At 38.6% G+C, this 20890-nt stretch overlaps 1 protein-coding gene across 2 annotated transcripts in view; it reads right to left on the minus strand.

The window, feature by feature from the left end:
- LOC107822457 (nuclear pore complex protein NUP205) overlaps positions 1-20890 on the minus strand; it is a 50717-nt gene that overhangs the window by 11548 nt on the left and 18279 nt on the right. For both annotated transcript variants that reach the window (XM_075220077.1, XM_075220076.1), the window contains exons 12-24: positions 8036-8152; positions 7727-7933; positions 6626-6727; positions 6384-6515; positions 5867-5997; positions 5649-5768; positions 5380-5503; positions 4984-5181; positions 2969-3087; positions 2470-2620; positions 443-555; positions 278-359; positions 10-96 (exon numbers count right to left, since the gene is read on the minus strand). In XM_075220077.1, the coding sequence (XP_075076178.1) occupies positions 10-96; positions 278-359; positions 443-555; positions 2470-2620; positions 2969-3087; positions 4984-5181; positions 5380-5503; positions 5649-5768; positions 5867-5997; positions 6384-6515; positions 6626-6727; positions 7727-7933; positions 8036-8152 (1683 nt within the window). The remainder of the gene's footprint in view (positions 1-9; positions 97-277; positions 360-442; positions 556-2469; positions 2621-2968; positions 3088-4983; positions 5182-5379; positions 5504-5648; positions 5769-5866; positions 5998-6383; positions 6516-6625; positions 6728-7726; positions 7934-8035; positions 8153-20890) is intronic.

Genomic DNA, 20890 nt, shown 5'->3' on the forward strand with positions numbered 1-20890 from the left:
GATATGCACCTTCACAAAGAACCAATACTTTTTGGTGCTTAACAAATCCATCATAGGACCACAAGTCAGGGGATCTGTACATAACTCATAAAGAAGCTGCATATAATAACCAATTATAAGCTCACCAAAGTTAAAGGAGTTATAGCAGTTTTCAAGAATATAGACTGACAAAGCCTCTGCGGCTTAAAGTCATTAGACAATCTCCCTTTTCACATGAAAAGACATTAAACAAGAACATACGAATTAGAATGCAATACGATGGTCAAACCATTCAAACCTGAAACGCAAATTCATGGAGAAAAGCATTGACATCAGGCTTCAAAAGATTTTCCAACACATCAAGAATGACCTTCAAACAACTGCAGTACAAAGAAAGGAATTTCAAGCCCTTGAGCAAACAAAGGGGCACGGGAGTAGAAAAAACATGTCAATTGAACAGAACCTATAGTGAAATTTTGGCTGAAGCATGGTCCTCTCCACAGGGCTATTGACATCAAATTTGAGTAATAGATGTGCGATATTCGGGGCAGGCCGACTAATATTATCAATAAGTAGCTGCAGTTGAAACCGGAGAATCAGTCAATGATCCTAACCAAAATTTAGAAGAAAATAGAAGGAAAAGAGCACTAGCTTTGACCGATTTCATTCTTTAAAATCAAAAGCGAAGATAATTAAAAGTATTAATTAATTTTTTGAAAGAAGATTTTATGGATATCCAACATCAAGTGAATGCTGGTTAGTAGTATGTACAATATAGCAGCATTACATGTCAGGTAATGTGCTCAAACAATCATAGCTTCTACATCATTAAATGAAGCCATATTACACCAGAAAGAAAGCGAAGAAACACATCTGTTATTAAGTTTTTTGAGAAATGGTAAGTTTTATAAAATCAGCAGCACTAAGAAAGTGCTGAATTACATACAAGTGAACAAATAACAAAACAAATTCTTGTTCTAATCTTATAGGGAGTCTAAGAAGCTAAGTATTGATTCTGCTTCTTCTATGAATTCCTTTTTGCACCAAAATGAAAACAAAAGCGTACGCTTAAATTTGATTTGCTGGATTGAGCATCATTTGGCTTCGAAACATCTGGCATTTCTTTCCTTCCATACGGTACACAAAATACATGCCGGTATTCCAGCATGTATTTGACTGTAGTTACAAATACTTTTCAGGATGCTACATCTATGCCTAAGTAAGAACATCTCTTTTTATTCAAACAGATAAGGCAAAGTCGTTCAAGGAATCAGAAGCTTTGAAAAAAGATACTCCCTCCATCCAAATTTATGTGATGGTGTTTGACTAGGCACGGAGTTTAAGAAAGAAAGGAAGATTTTGAAACTTGTGGTCTAAAACAAGCCTTAGAAATTTATGTGGCTATAAACCATCTCATCAAGGGTAAAATGAGAAGTTTTAAGGTAAACTATTCCTGATTATAAAAAGGTGTCATTCTTTTTGGGACATGCTAAAAAGGAAATAGTGTCACATAAATTTGGATAGAGGGAGTATAACACCACAACTTAATTTCTTCTTAATGTTCCAAGTTCAGGAACCCACTGATTATGATTGCCTAAAGAAAGAAAAAAGAGAACTTCAAACCTTTATTAAAAAAGGAGAGAACTTCAAACTAATAAACAAGACACGGAGGGAAAAACTCACGAAGGAGGGAAAGGGCATGCTACATTTAGTAAGGAAAAATAAATGTATAGGTTACAAATATAAAATGCAGAAATATGTGAAATTGAAAGCACATAACAGTTATAAAAACTAACTGCAGAACTACAACATAGCACAGTGGGCAGACACTTATCTTGACATCCCAAGGGAACTCATAATATTTCCATTTCTAAATATATATTGTTAATGAGGAACTAAGATATTCGATCAACATATGCAATTACTATAGCAAGTTCTTAGAAATTGATGCTATTGATTGTGTTTAATCATAGTTTCTCAAAAATAACTCATTTTATTTGCATATTCTGCATATAGCAATGCAGTCCCTTCTTAAAATGTTATTGGAAGTCCTTTTCTTCGAAGTTAAACTAGAAGGTTCAAGTTCCTCTAATAGTACATTAAGTAAGTAGATTAGGGTCTATCTTGCTTGGACTCTCCAAAATACTGCCGCACCCGTGTCGGATCGTCCGAAAATGCACTACTTTTGGAGGATCTAACACGCACCCGACAATATTTGTGAAGAGTCCGAGTAACATAGATTAGGGTTACAATTATACAGTATCATACCAAGTAATAAAGAATACAGATTCCACCTCATTCAATGTTTCAGTTACACATTCCAGTCATTTTATGGCAAATTTTGCCCTTCTACCAACTATTCTATATTGCATCCTTCTCCGTCATTCCCATCAGTCCAGTGAAACTTGGCTAAAGAATACAGGATCCCTATTTGCTAGATTAAAATCTTCTCACCTTCCAATTCTGAAGGTCTTAGATCCAGGAACTTACTTGCAGTATGAGAACGCCTGAATCTTCACGGGAGTCCTCAATAATTTGACATTCTTCAGATCGCAGCTCTAAGCAGGCAGCATAATCCTCAATCAAGCTCCCTGCAGCATTGGATTTTATGAGCAACTGAACAAGCCCAACCATGCGAGAACTGCCATAAAGCACCATCAACGTCAGAAATTGGCACTGTAACATGAGACAATGCAATCCTTTCTTAATTCCAAATATGATGCTACATTTCTTCTTTCGGTTGCCCTAAAATAGTTTGTGCTTTCGGTAAAAACTAATTACAAGGGAAAGAAAAAAGGTGGGAAACTGTAAAAGGTAAATGCGGGGTAAATGCCCGCATTTGAGTTGGTAACAGAAATATCATTGGCGTGAAGGAACAGAACTTCAATCATTGCATTTAATCATGTTGTTTGAACAACTGGGACTAAGAGAATGACAAACATTTGGGGATGAGGAAGTAGAAATGAAAAGGCGAGGATGAAAGTATTACCTAAGGATGTTCATTATTTTGATAGAGGACTGTTGAACATGGGGCTGCAAATCATATCTGACATACTCCAATAAAGCCACAACTTGGTTCTGATCTTGTGAGAGAATGACATCCAGAGGCTGCATAAACAAGAAGCACCAGTTAGACAATGAGATGACAGCAAAAGAAGGCAACAATATGCAGCCAAACAACTCGATCAAATCATATATAAGTTTTTAGTGCATACATATAATCACGTGCAGCATGTTTCATTTTAAGAATATTCATTGTAGTAACATTGATTCGTTTAATATCATTTTTTTGAAACTGGTAACTTTTCTATATTTCATATGTAGCAAAACAGTACTTAGGTAGTAACATTGATTCGTTTAATATCATTTACTCTCCATCTACGAAAATATTACCCTAATGTTCTTCCACGGAAATACCTGTAACTACTCGAGAATTGAACATTAAAAAGTGCTGCTAGTGGCAAAGACAACATGTTACCCTGTAAAGTGGCATTGATAGTAAGTAAAACCAAAAGCATGGCCAAAACTATTCCTGTATGTTCTGACCGCTATGGAACCAGTGTCCACTTGAAAAAAGGTTGAAAAATTAACATGTTTGCATAAAATCTTATTGGCAAATTACGTTACAAGGTCTCTATGGAAAAAAGAAATTGTATTAGCAGAAAATACAGCAAAAAAGGAGGTGGCAGCTACCCATCCATAAGAAGTGTAAGAGACCTAGAATATATACCAAAAAAACTAGTCAAGACATTCAAGAAACCAGATTCTAAATCATTTAATATAACAGAACCAAGAAAGTGTGTCAAGAGTTACAGATTGTGAAATTTCTTCTTTTATGATATTTTAAAATCACCCGTCCTAGATTCAGTATCTTATGATTGGTCTTGCATTAATATCTACAGCCCTATGTTGGCCGCTCTTCACTAACCACCTGTAGTGAATGATTTGCTCAATCATCTCCCAGCCCAATGTTTTTAAAAGCGAAAAGTACAACAAAGTGACAAGATACATAGTGCTCGAAGCGAAAAGAAAAGAAGAAAAGCGCACGCTTCTTCAAAGACCAATGCACAATTATGAGAAACTAAAGTATATCAAACATTCCCAAAGACAACAAAAACTATTTTTTTTTTTTTGAGAAACTAAATTAAAGTCTAATTGATTTCAGTATCCAATATACAGTAATGCCGAGGTTAATCCAACTCCTCAAAGTTCAGATTCAAAAGAGCGACCAATTGTGATTAGAATCATACTTTTTGCACCATTGTTTGAAGCCCAAACTTCTCTAAAGCACATGGCTTTATAAAGAAGCAATAACCCCTCGTTCCACATTTCTTCAACGCTTTAAACGACGAAGCGATGGCTCTTAATTGGATTCGCCATCTCTGTTCGGATGATGTAATGTTCTCACGAAAAATAGTTTCCAAACCTTGAAATTATTCATCATGTTCAATTGGAATGAATAAAATTGGTGAACAACTATGTCGCTCACTATTTAATCCCAGTAGCTTGAGGGAATAATCGAGCAGATTTCTCACAGAAAATAACAGCTGCCCTCAGGGGGGACACAATTATTCTCCATTTTAATGTATGAGAAAAATATTGTCAACATTATACACAACCATTGACCCAAAAAAAATATTTCATTAAATTTCCCATCATGCGAAACAGAGACTAAACTTTTGGTATTGACATGTTTTATTATGAACAAGCATAGAATAAATAAAACAAACTGAATAAAAATAAAAACGGGTAGTGTCAATTAACATGAACAGTCCCTACATATATCAGACCAAAGTGACAGCATCTATGCTCCCGTTTCAACTAGTTGCAAAGAAAACAACCACTATGACACATTACAATTGGTATAGGCAGTAATATGTGAATAGTGGTTACAACAAAATTAGCAGAACATTATATTCATTCAAGTTAGAAGCTTCATCCAGTGGAGGTGAGGCAACAGAAAAGAAAAAGCAGGAAACTCGAGATGAAGATTAGGATCCTTACTTGATACAAAGGACGCCAAAAATCAGACACAGCTAAATCTTTCTCCAATACGAGATTTATAATTTCCAAAGAAAGCAGGACAGCTTTTTCAAGAAGTTGCCCGTAAATTTGACTTGTTCGTTCACCGATTAGATAATTGACTCCTGGTGAAAGAATACTCATGATATTCCGAAACACAGTTTTACCACTCATAAAATCCTGCGTAACAGCAAAAAGAATTTACATAACTCATGTTGCCAACGATAAGTATGGCAATAGTAACTTATAGCATACAAATAATAGCAAATACTTGCTAGATATGAATAGGACAAAGAGACACTAAAACAAAATCAGATTGCATCAACAGGACAAAGAGACACTAAAGTAAAGTAACAGAGTAGTTTGAGGAAGTAATACTTTCATCAATTCTATTAAAGGCAGCTGCATCTGCAGCGGAGTAGATTGCCCTGCTTCTGATAGCTGATATTGGTCCACGACGCTGTCAATATCCTCATCTCTGATACTATACATGCTCAGCATCCTGCATATAACATTATTGGACATGAAAGTCAGCAACTTCTTTCATAAATCTATAAGTAAATCTTATACCCCTCATAGACAAGGCCCAAGAGAAAAAAAGAAAAAAATGTACAAAGGGCCATAGAGGAAATTGAGATAAGACTTACATGTGGAAATGTTTGAGGCAAGCTATGACAAGTTGCCACTTCTCACACGGATCAGCATAAGCTCTCTGTGGGAATGGCCCAAAGACATGATCATAAATGAATTTAAAGATGCCAATGAATCTGGAGAGGTGTAGCTCGGAATGAGAAATAATACAATTCCCGAAAAATATTAACTAGAAACCATGATATGGTACATGTAATCGCCAAAAGCCCAATACCTATGCCCTCTATCACTAACATCCTTTTCAGCAGCAATAAGTGTATTCAACAAATTAATGAATGATATAGTTGAAGGGTATTGCTCCCTCCTAGCTTCAATTTCATTCAGCTCAAATCGCATATCATAAACCTGCAAGAACAAAGTGTTGGATGAGATAGTTCCCCTTTAAAAATAGACAAAGCAGAGGGAAGATGGGAGAGAATAAGGAATTGCCTTGGGAAGGCAAATGACAATGCATTAGACCATGAAAAATAGTCGCCTTATCAGAAAAAGCAAAATTGCATCTTCATACAAGCAGAGTGATGGTCTAATCTTTTCATTTATTCCAGCAGCCACCCACCCATTCCAACCCCTCCCAGCAATACAGATCCAACAGAATCGAGCTCTACTTAATAAAATAGTTTGACCTCTTGTACACGGGATTTTCCCAACTATATAATAAAATGATTACTTTATTATATATAAAAAATAAGACACAGAGACTGCCAAGCAGATAAAATAACAGACACACCAACCTGTGTTGTCAAGGGTTGTGTTGTATTCCCAACAACTACAGGTAGATCATATTGCTCTAAATACCTCCAAGTTGTATCTTTCATAACTGGTGATACTTGAACAAAAGTAGCTATCGCATTTCTTAGCGCACCCTATTAATCACAGGTACAAAAATAATTAGTAGCAGAACTTAGTGGCAACAAATAAGCATGAAACTGAAAGAGCGACTAAACCAAAAGGGACAAGAAAATAGACGACTTACCTTAAGATAGGGAGGGACATTTTCATAACCAAGCAGCTTGAACAACGGCTCAATATCAGGGAACCAATTCTTCCTTTCTACGGGATTCGCATTTTCAACAACCTGCACCACACAAAAAATCATCTCAAGTCTGTTATATCCACGCACCTGAGCAGAAAAACATACATAGACTGAATTTCCATTACAATCTCCTAAAAATAAATCAAAATCAGATGTTAAGAGATCTCTTGATTAATCACTTGAGAGAGAAAAATCCATGACCTTCCATACAAAATGTTATTTCATTTCTATCTCAGTGCATTATAGGGTTAAGTTGAGGTACAAAAGCTGTTCCTCCGCCGGCCTTTTTAGCTAAACAGAGGTACCTCTATTATCTCTAACCTGCTATCAAAACAATTAGCATCTTACAAAATTTCTTAGACCACACTAACTATAAGTAGGTTATGTTGAGAAAATTAACTTCCCCCAGTTCCCAGGGTTTTAGTCCAGTGGTACATGTGTAGAGGCACATCACGGGTTCGAATCCTAAAGTAGACAAAAGCATAATATTTAAGTGGAGAAGGGTAGAGGCAGGGCCCATTATCCACCGAGGTTCAAACCTAGCACCGCTGGCCCTCCGGGATTCTCCTTATCAAAAAAAAAAAGTTGAGAAAATTAACTGTGAATTAAAAATTAACTGATTAAAGAAATATCAGAAGCCTATTATGTTATCCAATTCTCTAAGATATTATAAAATTAACTTAAGCACCAGCTTTGCAGTTTATAGTTCCCAACATTCATTAGAAACAACCAGGGCTTCCCACCAAAAACTGATTATCGATTATTTTTCACAGAAAGAGTGCAGCGCGATGTTTTTACATAAAGCCAAAGTAGTACACATATAAAATGTGGGTAGTTTCAGACTTCGTGGCGGCTAAATACCTAGGTAATTTTAAATATATAACTGAAGATATGTTCCCATGCAAAGCTCCCCAAAAACAAGACATGAAATTAGTTGAGACACAAAGGAGATAACGTTTCCACCACATTGCATTCTAGTCTATAAAGTGAAAACTGTAAAGAACATAGACAAAAATGAGATAGGCCAGTGATATCACTCACCTTTTGCAGAACATTCAAGTAAGCAACAAGTGCTTTGGCATCTCCTTCCTGTATCTCTGGCAAAACTGTGCCAGGACTTTGCACAGCTTGTTTGAACTTTTCCTCATAAATTGATAAACAATCAAATAAAGTGCTCCATCCGATAGAACGGAATGTTTTTCCCTGAAGTAACTCAAAAACTTTGGAAGCACCCTCAGCACTAGAAGCCTGGGTTAGATGCATGAAAATCACAAGACTTAGTTGATGCATGCTTATCATTAGAAGGTATGAAACTTTTACCAACTTGACAATATAGCCAAACTTACTTACCAAGGTACTCAGCATTCTCAAAAATGCTACAAGTGTTTGAAAGTTAGTGTGATCCTCCCCGGCAAAGTTGACAAATGTCCACAGAACATCATTACCAGACAGCAACTCGGGTTCTCTCTAATGAAAGATCACAGACAAGGAAGTCAAAGTAAGACGATAACAATCATATAGGGAAAAAGAACAGAAGAAAGATGGAACAAGAAAAAACAATTTGTAACTTCTGTCTCCACAATTTCATGTTTTTTAACTTCTTTTGAAATAATAGTTGTGAGTTGTGAGAGGGCCATCTTGCATGCATCTTGACAGTTTCACTGGATACTTGTATCCTCCTATCAGTACAGCATAACCAATGCCCCACCAAAGATTAGGCAGATGGGAACAAATGACCCAGCAATTCTGTTTCTGCTGGGATCTGAATCTTGGTCTTCCATTGCTTTCCTTTTTTTTTTAACGGCGGTACACGATCCAGCATCTGCGCACCTCGATTATTCCACCGAGTATTTACTACCTCCCACCAGCGCAGGTACAGAGTAACTCTACCCACTAAAGCTTAGCTAGGCGGGAAGAAATCAGTTAGTGTTTTTTATCTTTAATGGATTAAACCCTGCTTTTCAAAGGTTGCACCCATTTCATCGACCACTAAGTCACACCATAAGGTCTTGATCTTCCAAGGCTTTAATTCCAACTTCATTGATTGTGATGCCACAACTTTAGTTTCGACACAACCTCATTGTTAATGGATACTCACTAAAATAACCTCAAGACAATGCAGACCATGTACCACGACGTCAGTAAAACAATCCTTAACGGCCTTCAAAAACCACATAAAACATCTACTGGAACGGGTCAATCTCACTTCGTAACAGGTTTAAGCAGATAGATTACCTTGTAATAAGGAGTCATGCAACAGTGCAGATCAACTTCCCTTTAACAGCCTAAAATATGATGTTTAAAAGGTATCAATTGATACAGTACACAAGCTATGGTTACACAAGCACGCTTTTCATGGTCTATTCTAGGAATCACTTGGGCATAGATTTGAGGATCTTTAGGGGCTCAAAAAGTAGATCCTAACTTTTACTTAGAGAATTAGATAGTACATAGTTATAAGAAAGATGGCCCTCACTCTCAGTACACACTTCAGCACTCTCTTAGTGAGGCTAACTACCTAACTTATCAAAAAAGAATACTAGTCTTTATTTTTGTTGCCTATTCCCATGATAGTCTTAAATCATTCCTTAATATAGCAGAGCAATTTTGAATAAAAGACTCTTTGAAGTAACCCAAACAACTATGGAAAAAATAGAAAAGACCAAACATACTTAAATTAAGTACTATAATAATCAAAGTGCAATTAAAATAACTAAATTTAGCATCCAGCATACAATAATAGCAACAATATAAATCCAACAACTCAAAATTGAGATTCAAAAAACAATGCTTTATTTTTTGGATCGTTTTATGCGTCATTATTTGAAGTACACACTTCTTTGAAGCGCGTGGCATTGCCATGAAGGAAAAACTCCTTGTTTGACGTCGCTTTAAACAACGAAGCAATGGCTTTTAATACCACTGCTGCTAACAGCATAGCGCTAAATCTGTTGAAGTGCTTAAATAAAGAAACCAGGCAAGCTCAATATCTCAGAGATCATAGGTACAGTGAACAGCAATGTTTGACATCTACAACAAAAGGTCCACTAATGGAAAAAAAAGAATGGGACTAATGAAAAAAAAAAAAGAAATTTATATATGTAATGCAAGAAAAAGAACTACAAACACAAACATTTATTGTTTGGATAAAATAATTTGAAAAAATAAAATTATAATAAGCACAATATACGAAGTAAAAATCATGCCCATCAAGTTTAAAACCCATTTTGAACTTCTGATTCAGGTGGACAAACGTAGTTTAATTTTTAATTGGGCTAGTTTTCTTATACTAAATTTTTACTCTCTTATTATTGCTTATTAAAATTTCATCCATAACGTTTTTTAACAATTAATATATTAGTTTACCATCAATATTTTGTAATATATTAGTTTACCATCACTATTTTGTCTATTGATGATCACTTAAAGAGGAGTCCCTGGGTGATGAGGTCATCCTTATCACCTTACCACCAACATTAAAGTGCCACCTAAGCAAGGCGAAGCGCATACCTCGGCTTTAACTGAGCTTCAGGGTTTAATTGCAACTCAACCGAGCCTCTGATAACATTGTATGTAACAAAAGACTCCCATACAAGGAAAACTTCAGGTCAATGTCAGCCAAATTGAGCAACGGCGGCCATTTTGTGTTATTGTGCCTCGTCAAAAAGAAGCCGGGTCTTTATTTATGTTGCCTATGCTTGATTATACCCCAAGATAGTCTTAAATCATTTACTGATTGCGGTAACAGCATAGTTAAGTCTTTCCGGTGCTTAAACTAAGAAACCAGGCAAAACTCAATAGCTCAGAGACTACAGCGAACATTGATAATGTCTTCCCCAAACAACCCACTTTGTAACAGAAGATTCGAACACAAAGAGATCATCAGCATCAGACAAAAAACAATAAGTTAACACGGCCTACCCAAGATGAAAACTCCCCACCCTGTGTTAGCATGTGCTAGCACATGAACACAACACACAACTCACACTTGAAGACATCTTCTTCATGGTCTTCAATATTCTCCACTATAAAACCTTAACCAAAACCACCTGCCTCACACGGGAGACCCCCCCTTCTCCTTCTCCTCTCTTCATCTTGTTCAACCCACCCTACCACTGCCCAGCTCAATCGCCAGAGAACACCCCTCCCAAAAACGCGGACAGAGTATACATTCGATATATCATTTTCGACATGTGATTCGACATATTCAAAATTCGAATTTTCATATCGACATGACTCGAAAAAAGCTGTTGACATGTGATTTGTCCCTCCCCAAATTTTTCACATTGTAGCACGTAAATATTTAATTTAGCCTTAATGTAGCTATTTCAGCTTATTTTGACTCTTTTACTTTATTTTCGTCAAAAAAATAAAAATTACAAAAAAAAAGATATATAAATTTTAGTTTATTTATTTCTCATAAACTTTAAAAAATACAAAAATAGTACTTTATATTTTTATCTTTATATATAAAAAACGAAAATTGTAAAAATAGTTTAATTAATGTGTTGTAGCTTTTCTTTTTTTTTTAAAAAAAAACTTGAAAAAATATAAAAAATAGTTTTGTTTTAATTGTCAGTCTTATTTTTATAGTTATTTTGCTTATGTAGGATTAATTAAATAAATTCATGTTTTCATTCTCGGTTCCGGGCAAAGAATAATATTCGGGTTCAAAGGACCCATTTTTAAGCCTAATTTTCGAACCTAGCCCGTAACAATCCGAGCCCACCACACGTAGAGGACACAGACAAAACACAAGAACATGGGCACATGGACAAAGTAACATGGGAAGGCTTTTAAAATTTGGACCACTTAGATTTAAAAGAAAAAAGAGAAAAAGCACATGAAAACACCCTACATTTACATATACACGGATGAGCACATGAAGGAAGGGAGACATTTTTTTTGGAAAAAAAAAAGGAAGACCACTACTGTTGGTCTTCTTCTCCATTTTTGGAGAAGAAGAAAAAAACCATACACACGCCATCGGAGACCCCCCCTTCTCCTCTCTTCATCTTGTTCAAACCACCCTACCACTGCCCAGCTCCATCGCCAGAGAACACCCCTCCCAAAAATGCGGACAGAGTATACATTCGATATACACTCGATATACCGCGGATATACACGGGAAGAACACGTATCTCCTTCTTTTTTCTTCTCAAACCAGAAAACAACGACCCATCCAGCAGCCATGAACGACCAGTGAAACGACCATCGCTGCGGCTGCTGCCCAGCTCCCGAGTCGACCAGTCACGAACCTCGTCGTCCACCCAAACCACCCGTCGACCACACCACCAACAGCCCGTCGAGGTCGTTGGCAATCTTGGTTCGAGTTTTCCGTTTCTGTTGAGGTTGTCGTTGTTCGTCAAGGTCCGGTACGTCGAGGTTGCTGTCCGAGTTTCTGTTCCGTTGCGGTCATTTCCGGTTAGTATTCTAAGTTGTAATTTTGAATCGATGAAAGGTCTAATTCTTTTCCTTTCTTCTTGCGATTTTGTCACCTAAATTTGTCGTCTAATGAACGACTTTATGAAAATGTTCTCGTGATTGACATTATCGTTTATGTGTTGATGTATTCTTGGTAAATGAATTGCTATGTTTGAATTGTTGTCTTTATATGGAATATAAAAAATATGAACTGGTTTAATTTTGAGTTATTGGAATATAAGATTATGATTAAATCTCATGTTAAACCTTTGGATATATGCCTATCATTTTTCATTCTGAACTAGCATGTTAAGTGGTTATTTTAAATCATAATTGTGTTTCCTTGATTCACCGTGAGCATTTTATCCATAGTACAGTGAATGTATTTTGTCTTTTGTCATCTCGTTATTAATTTAGTACATTGGAATAGTGAGAGTGTTTAATGAATTAATGAAAGGTAGATTTGGTTGAATTGGTAGAAGTTATTAATCAAGTTTCGGTGATTAGGTGCAATTAATAAATTATTGTGATTACGGGTACGGTTCCCGTGACGTAGTTGCGATACTTAATTTCTAAATTCGGGGGCGCATTTCATGTGACCCGACTTCAATTTCGAACAAGGTTAAATAAAGTGTGTTGTGAACCACGGGTGTCATGGTTTGAGATGTTTTAAATAACCTTGAATTTTTCCGAAATGGTAAAAGTTATTAAAATAATAACACCCTTTTGCTTTAACTTTTGCTTTAATTTTAAATTTAGCTTTAACTTTGCTTTTGCTTTAACTTTTGTTTTTGCTTTAACTTTTGCTTTTGCTTTACCTTTAAGCTTTAACTTTGCTTTTGGCTTTAGCTTTAGTTTAAACATATGTACAGCATTTATTTGAAGTATTTTTTTTAAGTTGGTTGTCAGACGAGCCTCGCAAAAAAAAAATGCACAAACTGCGAGGCTCTCATAAATGTATATATTAAAATACTTAGAATACGGAATGAGCCGTATAGCGAACTTCACGGTTTTCCTCAAAGATAATAACGCGTTAGACTCTTTAGACGCGATTTTAATTAAATTACATGCTTAAATTCGGGTGCGCATTTATGTGACCCAAATCCAAATCTCAACGGAGTCGGAACGTATTAACAACCACGGGTGCATTGATTGTAACGTGGTTCGAGATGCATTTTCACGACGTTGCAATTCTATTAAAAAATAATAATAAAAGCGGTTTTAAACTTAATAAAAACACACAGGTTATAACATGTATTAAAATCAGATATTTAGCCATTATAACAATTTAAGCGACCGTGCTAGAACCACGGGATCCGTGGGTGCCTAACACCTTCCCTCGGGTCAACAGAATTCCTTACTTAGAATTTCTGGTTCGCAGACTTCATTTGGAAAGTCGAATATTTTCTTCGAATTGAGATTCAAGATAAACCGGTGACTTGGGACACCAAAAGTCAAACCTTTCCCAAGTGGCGACTCTGAATTAAATAAATAATCTCATTTCGAATATTGTCACTTAAATTGGAAAAACTCCCCCACGCATTTATCTTTCGGGGTAGGCGCGCAAAAAGGAGGTGTGACAGCTCTGGCGACTCTGCTGGGGATTTTTACTGGGGCAGATCTCATTGGGGATTTTTTTTTTTAATGCCTTTATATTTTGGAGGTAATCAACATCATGATCAGTCGGGATTGGACTGACGCACCACTGAGGCTGGGTATTTTCTTCACTTCTTGCTAGACGGAGCTCTGTGAAACCGGCCCTGCCACCTTTTCTTTCTAACACATTTTGGAATTTAGAGTTAAAACGAAAGGGATTCAAGGAAAGGTAAACAAAGAGCGCAGAAACGAATTTAAAAGAGAAGCGTCCCTTTCGGGGAAAAGAAGGACTTATCTGAGGTGCATGCTGGCTTTAAACTGACATGACATGCCTTTTGGACTGGATGCCCGAACCTCACGAACTTGCATTTCCTCATGAACCAAAACGGATCTATGTTTCCATGCCAGGGAACCTTGCCAGAACTTTCTGTGGTGAAATCATCTTTTCGGCCGACAGCGCCCTTTGCGGGTTTTCGCTAGTCGACCTCTCTCATTTCTCTTCTCACCGTCGCCTGATAGCACTCTTTACGAGTTTTCACTAAACAAGCTCTCTCATTTCCAGTTTCTCTACTCACCCTCGCCTTATGGTGCCCGTGTGGGTTTTCACCAATAAGACTCTCATTTTATTTCTCTCATAAATAAAAAAAATGATTTGGATTGACTTACAACTTTGGAACCATTCAAAAACGGGATTACCGCGGGACCATAATAACATCTGCCCCAGTTTCATTTCGGAGGGAATTTGGATTTTTATTTTGGTGTGACTGAACCCCAGAGAGAGGCTGCCTACGTATCCTTTCGGAATCAAGTCAGACGTAGTTCAGGCAAATCATTTTTTTTTTCAACGGTGCTTTTGGATTTCAGAGAGGGTAGCCAAAGAAATGTAACCGGCTCAAAGGGTTTGTAGAAAGAGTTGATAGTGTTTGGGTAGCGGGAATAAAAGCCTTCATCATCTCAAATGTGCCAACACATCACCGAAGTAAACTCAGACATAGTACCTCTTGACTGCATCCGCGTTCACAGCTGTTTCAGGATCATTTCCTTCAACATCACCCAGATACAACGCTCATCTTGGCAATATCTTCCTGATGATGTACGGGCCTTTCCAATTAGGAGCAAATTTTCCTTTCGCTTCCTGGTGATGTGGCAGAATGCGCCTTAATACCAGTTGACCTGCTTCAAAATTCCTGGGCCGCACTTTCTTGTTGTAAGCACGGGCCATTCTTTGTTGGTACAACTGTCCGTGACAGACCGCAGTCATTCGTTTTTCGTCAATCAAAGTCAACTGCTCCAATCGAGTCTAAACCCACTCGCTATCTTCAATTTCTGCTTCAACAATGGTTCGGAGCGAAGGAATTTCTACCTCTGCCGGTATCACGGCCTCGGTCCCATAAACCAACAAATATGGGGTTGCCCCTACTGATGTGCGTAATGTAGTGCGATATCCCAGCAAGGCAAAAGGTAACTGTTCATGCCATTGTCTAAAACTCTGGATCGTCTTCCTCAAAATCTTCTTGATGTTTTTGTTTGCTGCTTCAACAGCGCCATTGGCCTTGGGCCGATAAGGAGTGGAGTTCCTATGCGTTATTTTGAACTGTTCGCATACATCCTCCATCAAGTGACTATTCAGGTTTGCCGCGTTATCTGTGATGATAGTTGCAGGAATACCGAAACGATAGATAAGATTTGAATGTACAAAATCCACCACGGCTTTCTTAGTGACTGATTTGAGAGTGACAGCTTCGACCCATTTTGTGAAGTTATCAATAGCGACCAATATGAATTTGTGCCCATTTGAGGCTTTCGGCTCAATCGGACCAATGACGTCCATACCCCAGGCGACAAAAGGCCACGGTGCCGACATAGGATGTAGCTATGTTGGAGGTGCATGAATCAGATCTCCATGTACCTGGCACTGATGACATTTCCGGACGAAACTGAAACAGTCTTTCTCCATGGTTATCCAATAATACCCAGCTCGAAGGATTTTCTTCGCCAGGACATACCCGTTCATATGAGGTCCACACACTCCTGCGTGTACTTCATGCATGATTTTTCCTGCTTCTTCGACGTCAACACATCTTAACAAGTTGAGATCCGGGTTCTTTTATACAATACCTCGCCGCTCAAAAAGAATCCACTCGCATGCCGCCTAATAGTTCTCTTTTGATCTCCAGTAGCATGTTCGGGGTATTCTTGTGTCTTCAAGAACCTCTTAACATCATGCTACCATGGCTGGGTACTTGGTCCCGCCTCGATTACATTACAGTAACCGTGTCTTTCCCTGATTTGGATTTCTAAGGGATCGATGTGGGCATTGCCTGGATAAGGTAACATTGAAGCTAAGGTGGCAAGTGCATCGGCTAGTTCATTGTGACACCGCGGGATATACTTGAACTCTATTGATTTGAATCGCTTGCCGAGATCCTCCACGTGTTGCCGGTAAGGAATAAGCTTGACATCTCGAGTTTCTCATTCACCCTGGGCTTGTCGGATAATCAGATCAGAATCCCCCATAATCAACAAGTCTTCAACATCTTGATTGATCGCCATATTCATGCCCATGATGCAGGCTTCATATTCAGTTGTATTGTTCGTGCAAAAGAAACGAAGCCTAGCTGTAGCCGGATAGTGTTGACCAGTGGGTGAGATCAAGATTGCCCCAATTCCTACACCTTTGGCGTTTACAGCCCCATCAAAGAACATCTTCCAAGCATGAGCGTCTTCCGAGACTACTCCTATGGTGTTTATCTCTTCATCTGGAAAATAAGTACTCAATGGTTGGTACTCATCATCAATCGGGTTCTCAGCCAAATGATCTGCTAACGCCTGGGCTTTCATTGCCGTGCGAGTGACATAGACTGTCGAATTCAGTAAGCAAGATTTGCCACTTTGCTAATCTCCCAGTAGGCATCGGTTTCTGGAATATGTACTTCAAAGGATCCAACCTGGTTATGAGGTAAGTAGTATGAGCTTGGAGATAATGTCTCAATTTTTGAGCGACCCACGTCAAAGCACAACACGTTCTTTCTAACAAAGTGTACTTGGCTTCATAACCGGTGAACTTCTTGCTTAAGTAATAGATCGTCTGCTCTTTCTTTCCAGTTATGTCACGTTGTCCGAGGACACAACCGAAAGAATTTTCCAAGACCGTCAAATACAAGAACAGGGGTCTCTCTGGCTCTGGCGGGACCAGGACTGGAGGATTTGAAAGATATTCTTTGATCTTGTCAAAAGCCTCTTGACACTCAACCGTCCATTTGATTGCTGCATCCTTCCTTAATAACTTGAATATGGGCTCACATGTGCTAGTCAGTTGGGCAATGAATCGATTGATATAGTTTAACCTGCCCAATAGACTCATCACGTCTTTCTTCGTTCTTGGAGGAGGTAGATCTCGGATAGACTTTATCTTTGTTGGACCTAACTCGATACCTCTCCTGCTTACTATGAAACCCAGAAGCTTGCCCGATGGGACTCCGAAGGCGCACTTAGCCGGATTCAGCTTCATGTCGTACTTTCTCAGCCTCTCAAAGAATTTCCTCAAGTCTCGAACATGATCGTCCTGAGTCCTGGACTTGACTATCACGTCGTCTACATACACCTCTATCTCTTGATGCATCATATCATGAAAATGGCAGTCATGGCTCTCATGTAAGTTGCCCCGACATTCTTTAAACCGAATGGCATAACCCGATAACAGTAAGTACCCCAAGGTGTAGTGAGGGCGATTTTCTCGGCATCTTCTTCATCCATCAACACCTGATGATATCCAGCGTAACAATCTACGAAAGACTGTATCTCATATTTGGCACAGTTATCAACAAGGATGTGGATGTTGGGCAACGGGAAATTGTCTTTGGGACTTGCCTTATTCAAATCTCGATAATCCACACACACCCGAGTCTTCCCATCTTTCTTCGGTACCGGAACTACATTAGCCAACCACGTAGTATACTGGACTACCCGAATTACTCCTGTTTTCAACTGCTTTGTGATTTCTTCGTTGATCTTATCACTGATATCAGTTTTGAACTTCCTCTGCTTCTGTTGAACTGGAGGACAATCAAGGAAAACTGGCAATTTATGCACCACTAGATCAACACCTAATCCTGGCATGTCATCGTATGACCAAGCAAACACATCTTTAAATTCAAAGAGGAGTTGAATTATTGCATCTCGTGTTTTCTCATCTGTGTGAATGCTTATTTTGGTTTCTCGGATTTCTTCAGGAGTTCGCAAATTAACCGGTTCAGTGTCATTCAAACTCGGCTTAGGTTTATTCTCAAAGTGTTCCAATTCTCGATTTATTTCCCTAAAAGCCTCTTCTTCGTCATATTTCGGTTCTTGGTTCATTATTTCACAATTAAACAGCTCGTTTGGATCTGGGCGTGAAGTCCGCAAGCATGTCATATTATTTAAAGCCGCATTATTATAACTGAAAGGAAAAGACAAAAGAAAAATAGATACTGATTTTATTCCTTGGAATTGGGAAGATAACAAGGTTTATAATTCAGGAAGTTAAAACAGGAAACTAAAGAAAAACATCCGAGTTACACCCTGGGATAACTCGTGATGCGGGAAAGGTGGCAGGACAAATCTACCCGGACTCCTGCCTAACTGGCAACGGTGTGGCCTCCCAATTTTGAAGCTTAGCATTTGGCCCCATGTATAGCACCTCAGCGGTGCTTGTGCCTTCTCCCAGCTGAACCATGTGAGTTTCGTAAAGCATTTCTCTCATTGCCCCACATATTTCTTCAATCTCTTCGGCCGTAAAGGCCTCGTCATCTTCTTCTTCAATGTACTTTGGTCGGACGAAAGTTTCGTACAAATGTGGCAATGGTCGAGGCAACTTCCACCCCTCATTTTTTCTCTTCTTTGCCCAATCTTCATCTTTTGGAGTAGGTTGGAAGCCTATCCCAAAGAGTTTCTTAGTAGAAGGCAAGGTGATAGGTTCAGTTATTCCTTGCAGCGTTCTTCCAAGCCCTTTTCCTGGTTTGAATCCCTGTCAGATCATTTCTTTAGCAACCATGACTGAAGCGTTGGACAAGGGATTCAAACCATAATTGTCCTGCCACCTTTCCCGCATCACGAGTTATCCCAGGGTGTAACTCGGATGTTTTTCTTTAGTTTCCTGTTTTAACTTTCTGAATTATAAACCTTGTTATCTTCTCAATTCCAAGGAATAAAATCAGTATTTCATCATTTTTCCATTATTCTTTCTGATTTTTGCTATTTTTCTTTTGTCTTTTCCTTTCAGTTATAATAATGCGGCTTTAAATAATATGACATGCTTGCGGACTTCACGCCCAGATCCAAACGAGCTGTCTAATTGTGAAATAATGAACCAAGAACCGGAATATGACGAAGAAGAGGCTTTTAGGGAAATAAATCGAGAATTGGAACACTTTGAGAATATACCTAAGCCGAATTTGAATGACACCGAACCGGTTAATTTGGGAACTCCTGAAGAAATCCGAGAAACCAAAATAAGCATTCACACAGATGAGAAAACACGAGATGCAATAATTCAACTCCTCTTTGAATTTAAAGATGTGTTTGCTTGGTCATACGATGACATGTCAGGATTAGGTGTTGATCTAGTGGTGCATAAATTGCCAGTTTTCCTTGATTGTCCTCCAGTTCAACAGAAGCAGAGGAAGTTCAAAACTGATATCAGTGATAAGATCAACGAAGAAATCACAAAGCAGTTGAAAACAGGAGTAATTCGGGTAGTCCAGTATACTACGTGGTTGGCTAATGTAGTTCCGGTACCGAAGAAAGATGGGAAGACTCGGGTGTGTGTGGATTATCGAGATTTGAATAAGGCAAGTCCCAAAGACAATTTCCCGTTGCCCAACATCCACATCCTTGTTGATAACTGTGCCAAATATGAGATACAGTCTTTCGTAGATTGTTACGCTGGATATCATCAGGTGTTGATGGATGAAGAAGATGCCGAGAAAATCGCCCTCACTACACCTTGGGGTACTTACTGTTATCGGGTTATGCCATTCGGTTTAAAGAATGTCGGGGCAACTTACATGAGAGTCATGACTGCCATTTTCATGATATGATGCATCAAGAGATAGAGGTGTATGTAGACGACGTGATAGTCAAGTCCAGGACTCAGGACGATCATGTTCGAGACTTGAGGAAATTCTTTGAGAGGCTGAGAAAGTACGACATGAAGCTGAATCCGGCTAAGTGCGCCTTCGGAGTCCCATCGGGCAAGCTTCTGGGTTTCATAGTAAGCAGGAGAGGTATCGAGTTAGGTCCAACAAAGATAAAGTCTATCCGAGATCTACCTCCTCCAAGAACGAAGAAAGACGTGATGAGTCTATTGGGCAGGTTAAACTATATCAATCGATTCATTGCCCAACTGACTAGCACATGTGAGCCCATATTCAAGTTATTAAGGAAGGATGCAGCAATCAAATGGACGGTTGAGTGTCAAGAGGCTTTTGACAAGATCAAAGGATATCTTTCGAATCCTCCAGTTTTGGTCCCGCCAGAGCCAAAGAGACCCTTGTTCTTGTATCTGACGGTCTTGGAAAATTCTTTCGGTTGTGTCCTCGGACAACATGACATAACTGGAAAGAAAGAGCAGGTGATCTATTACTTAAGCAAGAAGTTCACCAGCTATGAGGCCAAGTACACTTTGTTGGAAAGAACGTGTTGTGCTTTGACGTGGGTCGCTCAAAAATTGAGACATTATCTCCAAGCTCATAATACTTACCTCATAACCAGGTTGGATCCTTTGAAGTACATATTCCAGAAACCGATGCCTACTAGGAGATTGGCAAAGTGGCAAATCTTGCTTACTGAATTCGACATAGTCTATGTCACTCGCACGGCAATGAAAGCTCAGGCGCTAGCAGATCATTTGGCTGAGAACCCGATTGATGATGAGTACCAACCATTGAGTACTTATTTTCCAGATGAAGAGATAAACACCATAGGAGTAGTCTCGGAAGACGCTCATGCTTGGAAGATGTTCTTTGATGGGGCTGTAAACGCCAAAGGTGTAGGAATTGGGGCAATTTTGATCTCACCCACTGGTCAACACTATCCGGCTACAGCTAGGCTTCGTTTCTTTTGCACAAACAATACAGCTGAATATGAAGCCTGCATCATGGGCATGAATATGGCGATCGATCAAGATGTTGAAGATTTGTTGATTAT

This window comes from Nicotiana tabacum, chromosome 8 (genome assembly GCF_000715075.1).
Source record: "Nicotiana tabacum cultivar K326 chromosome 8, ASM71507v2, whole genome shotgun sequence".
Classification (NCBI taxonomy): Eukaryota; Viridiplantae; Streptophyta; class Magnoliopsida; order Solanales; family Solanaceae; genus Nicotiana; species Nicotiana tabacum.